This window comes from Pelophylax lessonae (assembly GCF_965119305.1).
Source record: "Pelophylax lessonae genome assembly, chromosome: 4".
Classification (NCBI taxonomy): Eukaryota; Metazoa; Chordata; class Amphibia; order Anura; family Ranidae; genus Pelophylax; species Pelophylax lessonae.
The window spans coordinates 401,076,347-401,092,554 of NC_138771.1; the positions used below are offsets into that span (position 1 = coordinate 401,076,347).

Sequence of the window (16,208 nt, forward strand, 5' to 3'; positions counted from 1 at the left end):
GAGGTAGGTGTAGTATGTGTCAAAATATACAATCAAGAGGAAAAAAAAAAAAAAAAAAAAAAAAGGATGACTTCTTGGTTATGCAGATATTTTATATATTCTCATCTGTATTTTTGATCTGAATATTAATCATGTATTGTGTAATTGATATGCATATATGTGCTGTTGTATGATATTTCTATCTGCCAATATACATTTATTTCTATATGAATTGTATTATATATACACATGATGTGATGCGTTTTCTACTTTCTCCATGGCAGTGCCCTTGTTCGTTTATTCACTTTTTGATTAGTGTCCCACTTTTTGATTAGTGTCCCATTTACTGACATATGCGGCGTAATTGTTATTCATCATGTAGCAATAAACGAATATTTCTCAATTGGATTTTTTGAGACCGCATTCATCCCATTATCCCCTTTTCCTTTTCTGCATATAGTTTCAGGGATGGAGGTTTCTGCTGTGATGCCGCAGATCAATTTTACATGTCATCAACAATCAAGAGAAGACTTCACCAGAGTGAATACAGAGGGGTTCACCACAAGATGTAAACCATTGGTGAGCCTCACAAACAGGAAGGCCAGATTAGAGTTTGCCAAACCTCTAAAAAAGCCTTCACAGTTCTGGAACATCCTATGGACAGATGAGACCAAGATCAACTTGTACCAGAGGGATGGAAAGAGAAGAGTATGGAGAAGGAAAGGAACTGCTCATGACCCAAAGCATAACACCTCATCAGTGAAGCATGGTGGTGGTAGTGTCATGGCGTGGGCATGTATGGCTGCCAATTGAACTGGTTCTCTTGTATTTACGATGTGACTGCTGACAAAAGCAGGATGAATTCTGAAGTGTTTCGGGCAATATTATCTGTTCATATTCAGCCAAATGCTTCAGAACTCATTGGACGGTGCTTCACAGTGCAGATGGACAATGACCCGAAGCATACTGTGAAAGCAACCAAAGAGTTTAAGGGAAAGAAGTGGAATGTTATGCAATGGCCAAGTCAATCACCTGACCTGAATCCGATTGAGCATGCATTTCACTTGCTGAAGACAAAAAACTGAAGGGAAAATGCCCCAGGAACAAGTAGGAACTTTGACAGTTGCAGTAGAGGCCTGGCAGAGCATCACCAGGGATGGAACTCAGCGTCTGGTGATGTCTATGCATTCCAGACTTCAGGATGTAAATTGACTGCACAGGATTTGCAACCAAATATTAAAAAGTGAAAGTTTGATTTATGATTGTTAATCTGTCCCATTACTTTCGGTCCCTTAAAAAGTGGGAGGTACATATACAACTGTTGTAATTCCTACACTGTTCATCTGATTTGGATGTAAATACCCTCAAATTAAAGCTGAAAGTATGCAGTTAAAGCACGTCTTGTTTGTTTCATTTCAAATACATTGTGGTGGTGTATAGAGCCGATATGCCTTTTTTCAGAGCAGATACCGATATTTTGGTGACAATGTATCGGCCGTTATGGGCCGATATTTTGTACATTTAAAGTTTTGAAAAATAAAGAATTTGACAGAAATCTGGTACTGAACATATTCATTTTTGTTTAATGCTTAATGGGTGGCTGGCTGGCACTTTGGGGTGCATGGGTGCCTGGCTGGCACCCTGGGGTGGATGGGTGGCTGGGTGGGTGTATGGCTGTGATACACTGCTGCCGGACTAGTCCCGACTCCAGACGAGGCTGGCCAAGGCGAGGGAGGCAGTCCAAGAAGGCAGAATGACGTCACAACAAAAATCGGCAATATCGGCCAGTTCCCGGGGCCAATACTGATATATCGGGGGAAGTGCATATCGGCCTTTTCTATATATTATTAATACAGGATTATACATTGTGTAACTGTAAAAAGTCTCAAATTTGGGAAAAATCAAACTGCGAATCAATCAGAATAAGTGCTCGCCAATGTGACACCCTTCTTACCAAAACACGTGCAACTATTTTTTTGGTGAACTTTACCTTCAAGCTAATTTTATTGATGTTTAAGTATCTGTCATTTGTTACATTAGATTAACTAGTCAGCACGCACCTCCATCACCAACTGATGGGCTCTAGAAACCAGAGTAAGGCCATTGGCATGGTTAAATGTTTCAGAAATATCCTGTCCAAATGTGTAGCCAGCACCTCTTGGAGAAATACCCCAGCCACCACGGTCATCCGGGTCAGACCACAGAAGGTCACACATAGGCCCCTGGAGAAAAAAAAAAAAAAAAAAATTATTAACTCGAACACTAGCAAAACAGAACACAAAATTACTGTAATTCCTAGCACAGCAGTCACTGAGCTACCAAAAAACTGAAAAAAATCACATGTTCCCTGTTAGAAGCACAGAATACTGATGTCAATGCACTTTACCCACTTCACATCCAGGTCAATTGTTTTAATTTCCCAAATGGTAACCCCTGAGCATTCTATATTTTCAGAAAGCAGAGGACCTGGAGAATAAATTGGTGTCCCTTGAAAATTTTATGTTTACCAAATGCACCTCTCCAAGACCACATATATTAAAAATGTGTTTTACTACACACAAATACCCAATAGTTTGTAAAATTAAAAGATGGTTACGTCATATATTATACATGTCAGACTCGGACATGTGCCTTTGAAACATTAAACCAAAATACCTAAAATGTTGCTATAGGCAACATCTTAAAATCCTTTACAGATTATCCATTTGGTTTTATGAATTATGGCCCTAGATTTATTGCTCACTCAGACCTTTGCAGTATTACCCTACATGTGCCACAAATGTAATTTACATACACAAAGTGTGTTCCCAGGCTCCCCAGGACCTACTGTGGGCACAGCAAGGGACTGCTCCCTCTAACTACTGTGATGAGGTAGCTATAAAGGCGCCTGGATCACCTTTATTGAACAGCTGCTCGCAACCTTGAAAGAAAGGACACCAAGCCTAAAGTGTTTGAAACACAAAAAAAACACAATTGGATACTGTTACTTTAAAGCATGTTATATAGCACAGTGCTTGTGCTGCGTAATTTGGCCCCTGTATCGCCTGAAATACCTGGCTGATCCTGCCTGGCTCTGCCCTCCCCCCCTGTAACCTGACCACGGTTTATCATGGCTGCTGAGCCCTGGTCAGTTTACGCGCCTCCATCATATGCAGTTCTCTGTCCTCTCCCCCATATCTCCCTGCTAGTGACAGTGCCCGCCCTGCCACCTACTGCTGCTGAAAATACTGTGTAAATTTAAAATAAAACTAAAACTAGAAGCACTGCATTTGTTTTCAGAGATTGGCACAGAATTTTTTAGACAAAGAATAAACTGCAAAATAAACCCATTCGTTCTAATACCACCATACCCCAAAGTACCATAAAGCTCTAAAGCAGGAATCGCTATGGCAATGGTGGACCGTGGTCCTGAATCTAAAACGAGCCACTGCTCTATCCGGACCGCCACGATTGCACAATCTAGCTGCTGCTTTTGTCCCCAGGCCCCCACCGCCGTTCGAGCAGACGGAGGAAGGTGGGACAATTATGGAATCAGGGTGGGAGCAGCACAGCATGGAGAGAGAGAGAGAGAGAGAGTAGCAGCTGCCTGGATGAACTTTTCCCCATTAACCAGGAGGCGATTGGCTGCTAGGATGCAGGGGGCGGTCCTAGCAACCAATCAACTTAATATGAAAGGTTAACCCGGCAGCTCCCATCCTCCTTTCAGTGCTGTTGTGCCTCTGTCTTTGGTCCAGGATTGTCCCATCTCCTTCTGCAAGGTAAGAGAGCAGAGGGAGCAAAGGACATGGCTGTAAACTTGAAGGATGGGGCAGGGGTAATTTAAAGGGTGGTGTGTTGTGTATTGGGGGACCATGTACAAGCAGTGCTGCGTGTGGAGGACCATGTAAGGGGGGGGGAGGGAATATGTAAAAGGGGGCAGTGCTGTGGAGGGGTTCGGAGGCTATGTAAAGGGGGACAGAGGATGTGTGAAGGGGAATATGTGAAGGGGCAGTGCTGTGGAGGTTATATGTGAAGGGGCATGCAGCCGCACACAAAATGAGGTGCTGCCACCACACCAACTTAAACTGCACTTCTGGGACTCACCATGTCACCAAGTGTTACTGCAGTGTTGGTTTGGCTATGACCAGGATGTACTAGGCCACCGAGCTGGACCTGTTCACCAGAAGGTTGAGCGGCACTAGTGCCAACACTCTGCTGCATACGAGAACCCTGCGATTGTTACACCTCAGCAACAGAATGGGGTCGGGTACGCCTGACCTTAGCAGGGACCACTTCATCATCCGAGCCATTTGTCAGGGTGCAGCTGCGCTCTATAGGTTAGAATACTGAGCCTGATTTCGACAGTGAGGCTTCCCTATGGCTCTCATCTGTCATGCTCAGCATCGTGTAGGCCTCTTCACTAGCGTACCTCTGTTTGGACATTTTGGCCAATAATTTTATAGGTACCTAGTGTGACTCCAGTTAAAAAAAAAAAAAAGCACCTGGTTGTCAAGGACTGTTTGAACCGCTACCAAAAAATTTAAGTGCTAACAGATATCAGGCTGACTGCCAACACTGCGGTTTAGCGTCCAGTGTACTGGAAGGCACAGTAATCTGATACTGCACTTCTTGGGGGCTGGGCATATGGGGCTAAATGCAGGTGCTGGCAGGTGTCGGTGCTGATCCAGCTAAGGCTGCATTTTGGCAACACTATACTATAGGGGACACTAGTATAGTTCTGATCATAGCAAAGATATTGGATCTGTTCAGACACTATTAGTAATGGAGGGGGGGGGGTTGTCACTGGCAAAAGGGTTAAAATGCACTAAATAGGTGGAGGGCAATCTGACGTCACCTGTGATTCAGAAAAAAAGGTCTGGACACCATAATAGTGACACTAACAGGGCAATGAAGGGGTTAAATGGCGGGTAACCTAAACCTATCTAGGACCACTGCTAAACTACCACTAGCTGCTGCTCACACAAGCTGGCATCACAAGTGAAACATACAGTGATCAGTAAACTAGCTGTATACAGTGTCTGACGGAGTGAAAGGGTAAATGTGTACTGGTGTTGATGCACTCTCCTCTCACGCTGGAATCGAAAAAGGGCTCCAGGAGAGGAGATTACACAGGCACAGGACATCCTGTCATTGGTCAGAACCAATGTACAGGCCAAAAATCATTGGCCTGGACCTGATGACTTACCGGTTCTGAACCGTAACGGCACACGACTGATTTAAAGTTACGTTGGTTCGCGCAGCTGAGACACCTTACCACACTAAAACTGTGGCGGGTGGTCGGCAACTGATTAAACAAGATCCTAAATCTAGTCATTCCAGTTGTGGAAATCCATTTTCAAAGACATGCCAACGATACCTCATGCGGAACTTCCTGCAGACGGTCAAGTGCCCGAATATGATCCAGTGTATCTATTGAGGGGGACAATCCTCCATGTAAACAAAAGATCTGCAAAGTAAAATTTCACACAATGAAAACCAAAAAAAAAAAAAACCCACATGCACTTATTAACTACATCTCCAATACAAGGACATTTGTTTTATTATTTATTTTTTTAAATACTAAACGTCAAAATGGGCTATTTATTATAGGAATGACTGCAGTAGCCCTTGTGTAAAAGGACAGAACCTGAAAGGGTCATTGAGAAACATTGTAAGGAGGGTAGCTTTGCATTTCTGACAGGATCTACATCTGTTTTCATTGCACCTAAAATATCAGAGAACATTTTCAAGGGTATATTTAAAATGGACCAAAAATGGAGCATAAAGACATTTATGGTTTAGAGTTGATTTAAATTGCTGAAAGGGATAACACCCCTAAAGCAATCAAAATGGTTACAATATCCTTATATGTTAGGGCATGCTGAGGAGTGCCAAAAACGTGACTTACCGGTAACGGTATTTCTAGGAGTCTTTCAAGACAGCACCTGGACAGAGCGCAGCTCCAAATTTCCCAGGAACCACTGCAGTCACATTTTAAAGCCTGGCCCCTTCCACCATGGCCTCAGTTGTTATAGAGTACCTCCAGGCATGCTGAAAAAATACAATTTTTGTAAGAACTTACCGTAAAATTCCTGACAGTCGCCTCCCACTCGTACAATATGCACGTCTGGGATATTGGTGTTCTCCACAGATGTAAGCTAGGCAGAAGATTCGTTAGAATAAACAAAAAAAACTTAATATTGACACCTACAGGGGGCATTCCCAATTCAGTTTGGTAGCAAGCAGTATAGAGATCCATGAGCCCCAAAAGAGGGGTGGGGGTGGCGACTGTCAGAGGACTCCGAGAAAAGAATTTTACGGTAAGTTCTTACAAAAATTCTATTTTCTCTTAAGTCCTGACAGTCGCCCGACAGTCGGCGCCCGCTCATACAATCTGCACATCTGGGACGTCCTAAAGCAGTGTAGATGTGAGGGGTGGGAAACGCAACCGTCAAAAAGGCAACGCAGCACCCAGATCAGAGAGAAGAACCTCATCTGAACCAGAAAGGTAAACACTGGGCAACAAGAAAGCTCAACAGGAGCGAAGGCCCAGGAAAAACAAAAGGGAAAAAACCCCCAACAGGAGGAGACAGGCCAAAAAACACCCCGTCTCCGCTAAGGCACTGCCGCACTCAAAACTTTGCGGCCAAAAGAGGCATCCGCTGATGCCAAGACATCAAGTTTGTCACCGCCTTGCACACCTGGGTCACCAACGCCAGATGGCGGAAGGCCCAAGACGCATTAACCGCTCTAGTAGTGTGCTGACAGGGAAAGGTGGAACCTGATCCCTAATTGAATAGGCCTGCACAATCTGTCTGATCCATTTAGAAATGGCTGCCGCAGACGCAGCCGTACCCTTCCGAGGTCCCTCAGGAAGGACAAAAAGATAAATCCGACTTTCTGAAGGATTCCGTAGACAGGTAGACCCTGATCACCCGGACCACATCCAAGGAATGCAAGGCAAACTCCTTAGGATGCTTAGGCTTCGCACACAGCGTAGGCAAGACAATGTCCTCGTTGAGATAGAAATCAGAAACCACTTTCGGAAGAAAGGACTGATGAGGTCGCAGCGGTGTGCGGGAGTCCGTGTTGGGGCTTCGTTCTAAGGTAAGAAATTCATAATGAGCTAGTATGCGATGCATACTAGCGCATACTAGTATGCGATGCATACTAGCTCATTATGCCTTTGTCTTGCAGGTTTTTTTTGGGGGGGGTTTACAACCGCTTTAACGGGAGCCACCAGGGAGGCTCAACGACCAGGTGCATGATGTCCACGTACCAGACCAGCGTGGCCAGTCTGGGGCCCCAGAAATCACCAACCTCAGTTCCGAGACCAACCTGCGAAGGAATCTGGACAACTGAATCGGGGGGGAAGGCATAAATCAGCCGATACAGAGTCCAAGGCACTACCAACGCGTCTGCTGTTCTTGCCATGAACCTTCCCACCTTGTTGTTGAGATGCGAACAGATCCACGTCCGGGGATCCCCACTGCGCACACAGCATCTGAAACACCTCCGGGTGTAGGGACCATTCCCCTTGGTCCAGGGACTCAGATAGTCCGCCTGCCAGTTCTCCACACCTGGAATGTGAACTGCGGCAATCACCGGGACCGGTGTCTCGGCCCATGACAAACTCTGCCACTTCCTTGGCCGCCTGGGCACTCCTGGTGCCCCCTTGGTGATTGATGTAAGCCACCGCAGTTGCGTTGTCTGTCTGCACACGCACTGGGCAGCCCTGAAGACGATCTGAACAACAGAGCAAACCGAGCCCGATTGCCCGTAGTTCCAAGACATTTATCGGTAGGGAGGATTCCCCCGCCGACCAAGTGCCCTGGGCAGATAACTTGCCCAGAACTCCACCCCAGCCCGACAAGCTGGCATCCATGGTGACCACAGTCCATAGCAATGGACAAAGGACTTGCCTTTCTTCAGAGCCGGAGACTGGAGCCACCACAGGAGATCCGATCTGACTTGGGGGCTCAAAGCAATCCTTTCCAAAGACTGGGGATGTCTGTCCCACCAGACCAGAATCTCCGCTTGAAGAGATCTCGTGTGAAACTGTAAATGGGATTGCCTCAAAAGCCAACCATCAAGCCCAGGCACCGCATGCAGGTCCGAAGCGAGGAAAACTCGTTGTCCCTGAGGGACCTGACCTCGGCCTGCAGGATCCGGATCTTGTCCCCTGGAAGAAAGACCTTTGCCTGGGCAGAGTCCAGAATCATCCCCAGGTAAGGGAGGCGAACAGAAGGGGACAACGTCGACTTCTGAAAATTGATTGTCCACCCGAACTCCTGGAGTGTCTGAACCGTGATCGACAGATCGCGCAACAGAGAGGCACTGGAGCTCGACCTTAATAGGAGATCGTCCAGGTAACCGAGGATGGCAATCCCCTGTACCCGCAACAAGGCCTGAACAGGAGCCAAAACTTTGGTAAAGACCCTTGGAGCCGAAGCGAGGCCGAAAGGCAGTGCAACAAACTGATAATGCTCCTCCGCTATTGAGAATCGAAGGTACCTTTGATGACCCTCGTAAATAGGGATGTGTAGATATGCATCCTTGAGGTCGATGGAAGCCAGGAAATCCCCTGGACTCAGACGCCACCACCGACCGGAGGGACTCCATTCGGAATTTCTGAACCCGCACAAAAGCGTTTTAGAAACTTAAGTCCAGAATCGGATGTACCTTGCACTCCTTTCTGGGCATTGTGAACAGATTCGAGTAAAAACCCCCGAAACCTGTCCCACTGTGGAACCAGGACAATCACCACTTGGGCTAGGAGATCCTGAACCGCCCGATGGAGATCTCTGAAATGATCTGGGGTCAAATGAAGATTTGAGGGAAAGAATGTCTGCTGAGCGTGATCTAAACTTGATCTTGTACCCTGACCGAATGAGTTCTTGAACCCACCTGTCCTGAATCTTGGCCAGCCAAGGCTGGGGAAACCAGCGCAGACGTCCCCCCACCCCTGAAACAGGTGAGGGCGCCCCTTCAGGTCGAGGCGGACTGAGCCGCCATGTCAGCATGGGCAGCTTTTGACTTGCCCGCCCAAGGCTTCTTCTGGCCCCCAGAGGCCTTGAAGGACTTGCCTTTGTCTTGTGCCTTGAAGGCACGAAAGGACCCCTGGTTAGGTTTAAAGGAGGGACCCCGATTGCCGCAGAAAGATTTTTCCCCTGAACACCTGGGGCAACAGAGTGCTCTTTTGCCCCCAGTGATCCCCTTAACCAGTTCCCCAAAAAGACGACTCCCGCATAAGGGATGTCAGGATGTCTTCTTGGAAGACTGGTCGGCCGACCAGCTTTTCAACCTAACGATGCAATGGATCGTAACTGCGACTGCAGACAGTCGTGCGACTAACAGGGCCTCATCCAAGGCCGCGTCACACAGGTACAAGTATTCAGACCCCCTTAAATTTTTCAGTTATATTGCAGCCTTTTTCTAAAATCATTTAAGTTCATTCTTCTTCCTCATGAATGTACACATAGCACCCGATACTGACAGAAAAACACAGAATTGTTGACATTGTTGCAGATTTATTAAAAAAGAAAAACTGAAATATCACATGGTCCTAAGTATTCAGACCCTTTGCTGTGACACTCATATATTTAACTCAGGTGCTTTCCATTTCTTCTGATCATCCTTGAGATGGTTCTACACCTTCATTTGAGTCCAGCTGTGTTTGATTATACTGATTGGACTTGATTAGGAAAGCCACACACCTGTCTATACAAGACCTTCCAGATCACAATGCATGTCAGAGCAAATGAGAATCATGAGGTCAAAGGAACTGCCTGAAGAGCTCAGAGACAGAATTGTGGCAAGGCACAGATCTGGCCAAGGTTACAAAAAGATTTCTGCTGCACTTAAGGTTCCTAAGAGCACAGTGGCCTCGATAATCCTCAAATGGAAGACGTTTGGGACGACCAGAACCCTTCCTAGAGCTGGCCGTCCGGCCAAACTGAGCTATCGGGGGAGAAGAGCCTTGGTGAGAGAGGTAAAGAAGAACCCAAAGATCACTGTGGCTGAGCTCCAGAGATGCAGTCAGGAGATGGGAGAAAGTTGTAGAAAGTCAACCATCACTGCAGCCCTCCACCAGTCGGGGCTTTATGGCAGAGTGGGCCGACGGAAGCCTCTCCTCAGTGTAAGACACATGAAAGCCCGCATGGAGTTTGCTAAAAAAACACCTGAAGGACTCCAAGATGGTGAGAAATAAGATTCTCTGGTCTGATGAGACCAAAATAGAACTTTTTGGCCTTAATTCTAAGCGGTATGTGTGGAGAAAACCAGGCACTGCTCATCACCTGTCCAATACAGTCCCAACAGTGAAGCATGGTGGTGGCAGCATCATGCTGTGGGGGTGTTTTTCAGCTGCAGGGACAGGATGACTAGTTGCAATCGAGGAAAAGATGAATGCGGCCAAGTACAGGACAAAAACCTTCTCCAGAGTGCTCTGGACCTCAGACTGGGCCGAAGGTTTACCTTCCAACAAGACAATGACCCTAAGCACACAGCTAAAATAACGAAGGAGTGGCTTCACAACAACTCCGTGACTGTTCTTGAATGGCCCAGCCAGAGCCCTGACTTAAACCCAATTGAGTATCTCTGGAGAGACCTAAAAATGGCTGTCCACCAACGTTTACCATCCAACCTGACAGAACTGGAGAGGATCTGCAAGGAGGAATGGCAAAGGATCCCCAAATCCAGGTGTGAAAGACTTGTTGCATCTTTCCCAAAAAGACTCCTGGCTGTATTAGATCAAAAGGGGGCTTCTACTAAATACTGAGCAAAGGGTCTGAATACTTGGAACCATGTGATATTTCAGTTTCTTTTTTAATAAATCTGCAACAATGTCAACAATTCTGTGTTTCTGTCAGTATGGGGTGCTATGTGTACATTCATGAGGAAGAAGAATGAACTTAAATGATTTTAGCAAATGGCTGCAATATAACAAAGAGTGAGAAATTTAAGGGGGTCTGAACACTTTCCGTACCCACTGTATAAAACAGCCTGATCCACTATACTTGCCCCCACGCTGCTGAATCAATCTGCATGTGAAGAAAGAGGAAGTGACCTCACGCCTCTAGAAGCAGACATCGCCCTGAGCCACACGAAAATGGTTGCCAATGCAAGTCTATGGGGGAAAGCTCTGGGAAAATGGCCGCTGTCCACATAAGGACATATTTCCCACACTAAAGATGGCGCCCGATTGGCGCCAACAGCATTGCAGAAAATGGTTGCTGCCCTCACAATGAAGCCAGACAGCCTGCCCACACCTAAAATGGCGACCACACGGTTTCGCACAGATTGCGGCCCCCACACAGCATGTACCGTACCCCCAATAGTTGCATAAGCATCTGAGGGACAAGGCAGACCCCCGCAACCCCCCATACAGCGGTGTAACCACCGCAGCGCCCCCGCAGGGGTCAGGAAGGGACCGCACTTCGACATGAGGGGGGACATTACAGAACCCATACCGAACTGCCATCCCCATAAACAGAGGGCCCACATACAGATCCCTCAAAAAATTTGCATATTGTGATAAAGTTCATTATTTTCTGTAATGTACTGATAAACATTAGACTTTCATATATTTTAGATTACACACAACTGAAGTAGTGCAAGCCTTTTATTGTTTTAATATTGATGATTTTGGCATACAGCTCATGAAAACCCAAAATTCCCATCTCAAAAAATTAGCATATTTCATCCGACCAATAAAAGAAAAGTGTTTTTAATACAAAAAAAGTCAACCTTCAAAAAATGATGTTCAGTTATGCACTCAATACTTGGTGAGGAATCCTTTTGCAGAAATTACTGCTTCAATGCGGCGTGGCATGGAGGCAATCAGCCTGTGGCACTGCTGAGGTGTTATGAAGGCCCAGGATGCTTCGATAGTGGCCTTGAGCTCATCCAGAGTGTTGGGTCTTGCGTCCCTCAACTTTCTCTTCACAACATCCCACAGATTCTCTATGGGGGTTCAGGTCAGGAGAGTACAGTAATACCATGGTCAGTAAACCATTTACCAGTGGTTTTGGCACTGTGAGCAGGTGCCAGGTCGTGCTGAAAAATGAAATCTTCATCTCCATAAAGCTTTTCAGCAGATGGAAGCATGAAGTGCTCCAAAATCTCCTGATAGCTAGCTGCATTGACCCTGCCCTTGATAAACACAGTGGACCAACACCAGCAGCTGATATGGCACCCCAGACCATCACTGACTGTGGGTACTTGACACTGGACTTCAGGCATTTTGGCATTTCCCTCTCCCCAGTCTTCCTCAGGGTCCGGTCACCTCTTCTCGTTGTGCAGCGTTTTCTGCCACACTTTTTCCTTTCCACAGACTTCCCACTGAGGTGCCTTGATACAGCACTCTGGGAACAGCCTATTCGTTCAGAAATTTCTTTGTGTCTTACCCTCTTGCTTGAGGGTGTCAATGATGGCCTTCTGGACAGCAGTCAGGTCCGCAGTCTTACCCATGATTGCAGTTTTGAGTAATGAACCAGGCTGGGAGTTTTTAAAAGCCTCAGGAATCTTTTGCAGGTGTTTAGAGTTAATTGATTCAGAGGATTAGGTTAATAGCTCGTTTAGAGAACCTTTTCATATGCTCATTTTTTGAGATAGGAATTTTGGGTTTTCATGAGCTGTATGCCAAAATCATCAATATTAAAACAAAAGGCTTGCACTACTTCAGTTGTGTGTAATGAATCTAAAATATATGAAAGACTAATGTTTATCAGTACATTACAGAAAATGATGAACTTTATCACAATATGCTAATTTTTTGAGAGGGACCTGTTCACACCCCGACAGACTTGCCATAGACCGAGGGGTAGCATGGTACTCACCGGTCCAGCGAAAACGTGGGTACCGCTTGGTGACAGGAAGCCTCCCACTGAGCAGTAGTGCCGCAGTTGAGCCGGCGAAGATAGCAACTTTGCAGGCTCGTCCCTGAGGTCAGGGACATAGTCGTTAGCAGGGTATGTGTACGCCCAGGCTTTGCAAACGCTCAATGGCAGGCTGGGATTCCTTAAGGCTCTAGAATAACCAGTGTGATTCCCAGCTCCGCAAACGTTGTAGTCATCCGAAGTCCGACTAAGTGCAGGAACAAATAAAAAAGCTATCTTTTTAAAAGAAAAAACACTTTTCTAGAGAAAAAAAATAAGAAAAAAAGGCTGAGACTGCAGCCCCAGCCAGGGAAAAGCCTGCCTACTCCTATGCTAGGCAGAAACAAACTGAATTGGGAATGCTGCTAGCTGGGGGTATAGGACCAGAGGGACAGCCCCCTGTAGGTGTGTCTATACAAAGTTTTTTGTGTATATTCTAACTAATCTTCTGCCTAGATTACTCCTGTGGATAAGACCAATACCCAGACATGCAGATTGTATGAGTGGGCGGCGATTGTCAGACGCAAGAGAAATCTAAACCGCAACAAAACCACAGTAATTACAATCAAGGTAGGGTAATAGGTGCTGGCCTGAAAGACTCCTAGAAACACCGTTACCGGTAAGTCTAAGGTTTTCCCAAATCGTCTTTCAGGACAGCACCTGGAGATAAGCGAGTACTTACCCTAGGGTGAGACCATCGCCTGCAGGACCTTCCTGACAAAGGATTGCTCCGTTGCCGACAGCAAATTCATCCTGTAATGACGAGTGAAAGTGAAAAAACTCAAGCCGCTTTTCAGATTTGCTCTTGAGAAGCACCTTCCATTTCCGCCCAGGAAGTTTATATCGCCCTGGTTGAATAGGCCACAACACCTATGGGAGGATCAACTCCAGAAGCTATATGGAATAGGCCACAACACCTATGGGAGGATCAACTCCTGAAGCTATACAAGATTCTCTAATGGCTAACCGAAGCCACATGGCTATAGTATTTTTGGAAGCCCCTAAACCTTTACGCGACCCTGAAAATAGTACAGAGTTTGATTTTCTAAATGCTTTTGTGATCTCTAAATAAATTAAAACCCCTCCAACTTCTAAACTAAAAATCTCTATCCTTAGAACCCGGTGGAGATGGACAATGGGCAAAATTATCTCCTGGGATCGATGAAGAGAAAAAAAAAAAAAAAAAGAAAAAAAAAAAAAAAAAAAACGAGAAGGCCTTTGGCAAGAAACCCAGGTCTGTTCTCAGAACCATCCGGTCTGGGAACACCGACAAGAAAGGCTCAATAGACAAAGCCTGCCGCTCACTGACCCTCCTAGCCGAAATGACTGCAACCAACAGGCTTACTTTTAACGCCCAATCTCTAATCCTAGCCTCTTCTGGAGGATCGAAAGGTTTCTAAAGCCCCGTACACACACACACAGATCGTCGTCATACAAATGTTCGTCTTTTCTCCCCGGGATGTCGGTGTCTGTTGAAAAGTGCAAAGACAGCACAAGAATTTTGTCCGCAGACTTCAGCTGACTGCAGAAGTGATGTCATGTAATGGTCAACTTTCCCTGTGTTTTTTATTTTCTGAGCATGCCCAGTCTTGCAAATCTGCGGTCTGTCGGCTGATTTCTGTACTGACAGGCGAACAATCGTCCGTTCTGGTGTCTGCAGACAAAAATTTTCATGTTTGCAAGAAAGACTCTTGTCCGCGGATTGTGTGCAGACAGCTGTCGGAGGCACCATACTAACACGCGTACAATCGGCAGATCTTTCGTCCGCCGACGTTTGTATGACGACGATCTGTGCGTGTGTACGGGGCTTTAGTCAGCACTTGAAGAACCAGACAAATCCCACTTGGGAAAAACTTTAAATGATATGGGTCTGGCCCTGGCCAAAGCCCTGAGAAAAAAATCTAATGATTAAAAAGGTTCCTGAGATAAAGGTCTCTCCAGAAACAGATAAAGCAGCTACCTGGACTTTCAAGGTACTGACTGCTAACCCCTTCTCTACTCCCTCATGGAGAAATTCGACAAAAACCCCTTCCGTGGGACCAAAATTTTTTGAGGTGCACCAGAAGTTGAAGCACTTCCAAACCTTTAAATAAATTGCTCTAGAGACTTTATTCCTGCTTTGTAGCAGAGTAGAAACTAAACCGTCCGATAAATCCTTCCTTTTCAGGGTCTGCTCCTCAGCCAGGCTGCTAGTTTGAGCTGACCTATATTGGGATGAAATAGGGGGTCGTGGCTCAGCTGTTCCTCTCGAAGGGGCAGCAACCAATGTGGTTCTGCCGCTAAATTGAGTAGGGTCGAGAACCAAGTTCTTAAGCGAGAGGGGGCCACCAGGCCCATCGGCGGCTTTCCCCATCTGTCCACTAACATCTGGAAGATCTCCGCATTCAGACACCACACTGATTGGATCACCCGCCTCCTGCTTAGGAAGTCTGCATTCGTTTTAAGCTTCCCTTGAGGTGTAGAGCTGTCAAAGAAGCCAAATTGATCTCTGTCCAAGACAGGATATGTAGCGCTAAGGACAGCAGAATCCTGCTCCTTGTTTTGAAACGTAGGCCACTGCAATTGTCGAATATCTGAATGTGATGCCCCTGGATCACCATTCCAAATGTCAACAGCCCTAAGGGGATAAGCCCTCAGCTCCCTCCAATTGGAGGTTCTCTTGGCTTCCCTGCTCATCCATGACCCCTGCGCAAACTGGCCATCGAAATGAGCCCCCCAACCCCAGGAGCTTGCACTCGTTAATCTCTTCATGGCCGGAAAAGCCCAGAACAGACCCCTGCTCAGATTTGTAGACTCTAGCCACCGCCATAACTTTCTCTTGACCCCGAAAGGGACTAAGATCTGTTTCTCGAGTGATTGCTCAGTGCCAATTCTGCAGAATTGACTGCTGGAGACACCATGAATGGAGGCGGGCCCATTGGACCGCAGGGATTGAGGCCATGAGAAGGCCTAAGGTTGACATTGCAGCCTGAAATTGAAACTGGCGAGTTTGTCTGGACCTTCACCACATTCTGGATCTTTACTATCTTCTCATCCGGGAGAAATTTTTTTCCTGAACCGAGTTGGTGTAACCCAAAAATCTGATCACCTGGGAAGGGACCAGGTTTGACCTCTGTTTAGGAGCCAGCGCAGCCTTTCCAGGTGGCTCTGTCCTCAGATACCTCCACAAAAGCTCTTTTGTGCTGGCAAATAACAGATCGTCCAGATACGGCACAATCGACACTCCCTCCAACCCGAGAGGTGCCAAAGCTTCCGCCATAATTTTTGTGAAGATCCTTGGAGGAAAATTAGCCCAAATGGCAGGGCTCTGAATTGGGAGGTGCAAATCTCCCCCCCCCCACCCCCCACGGCCAACCTCAACAACTTGTGAAG

The 16,208-nt window shown here is 46.4% G+C and overlaps 1 protein-coding gene across 1 annotated transcript in view; it reads right to left on the reverse strand.

Moving 5' to 3' along the window:
• Positions 1 to 16,208, reverse strand: part of PPP2CA (protein phosphatase 2 catalytic subunit alpha) — a 116,151-nt gene that overhangs the window by 24,589 nt on the left and 75,354 nt on the right. The window contains exons 4-5 of the mRNA XM_082254872.1: positions 5,336 to 5,425; positions 2,040 to 2,201 (exon numbers count right to left, since the gene is read on the reverse strand). Of these exons, the coding sequence (XP_082110998.1) occupies positions 2,040 to 2,201; positions 5,336 to 5,425 (252 nt within the window). The remainder of the gene's footprint in view (positions 1 to 2,039; positions 2,202 to 5,335; positions 5,426 to 16,208) is intronic.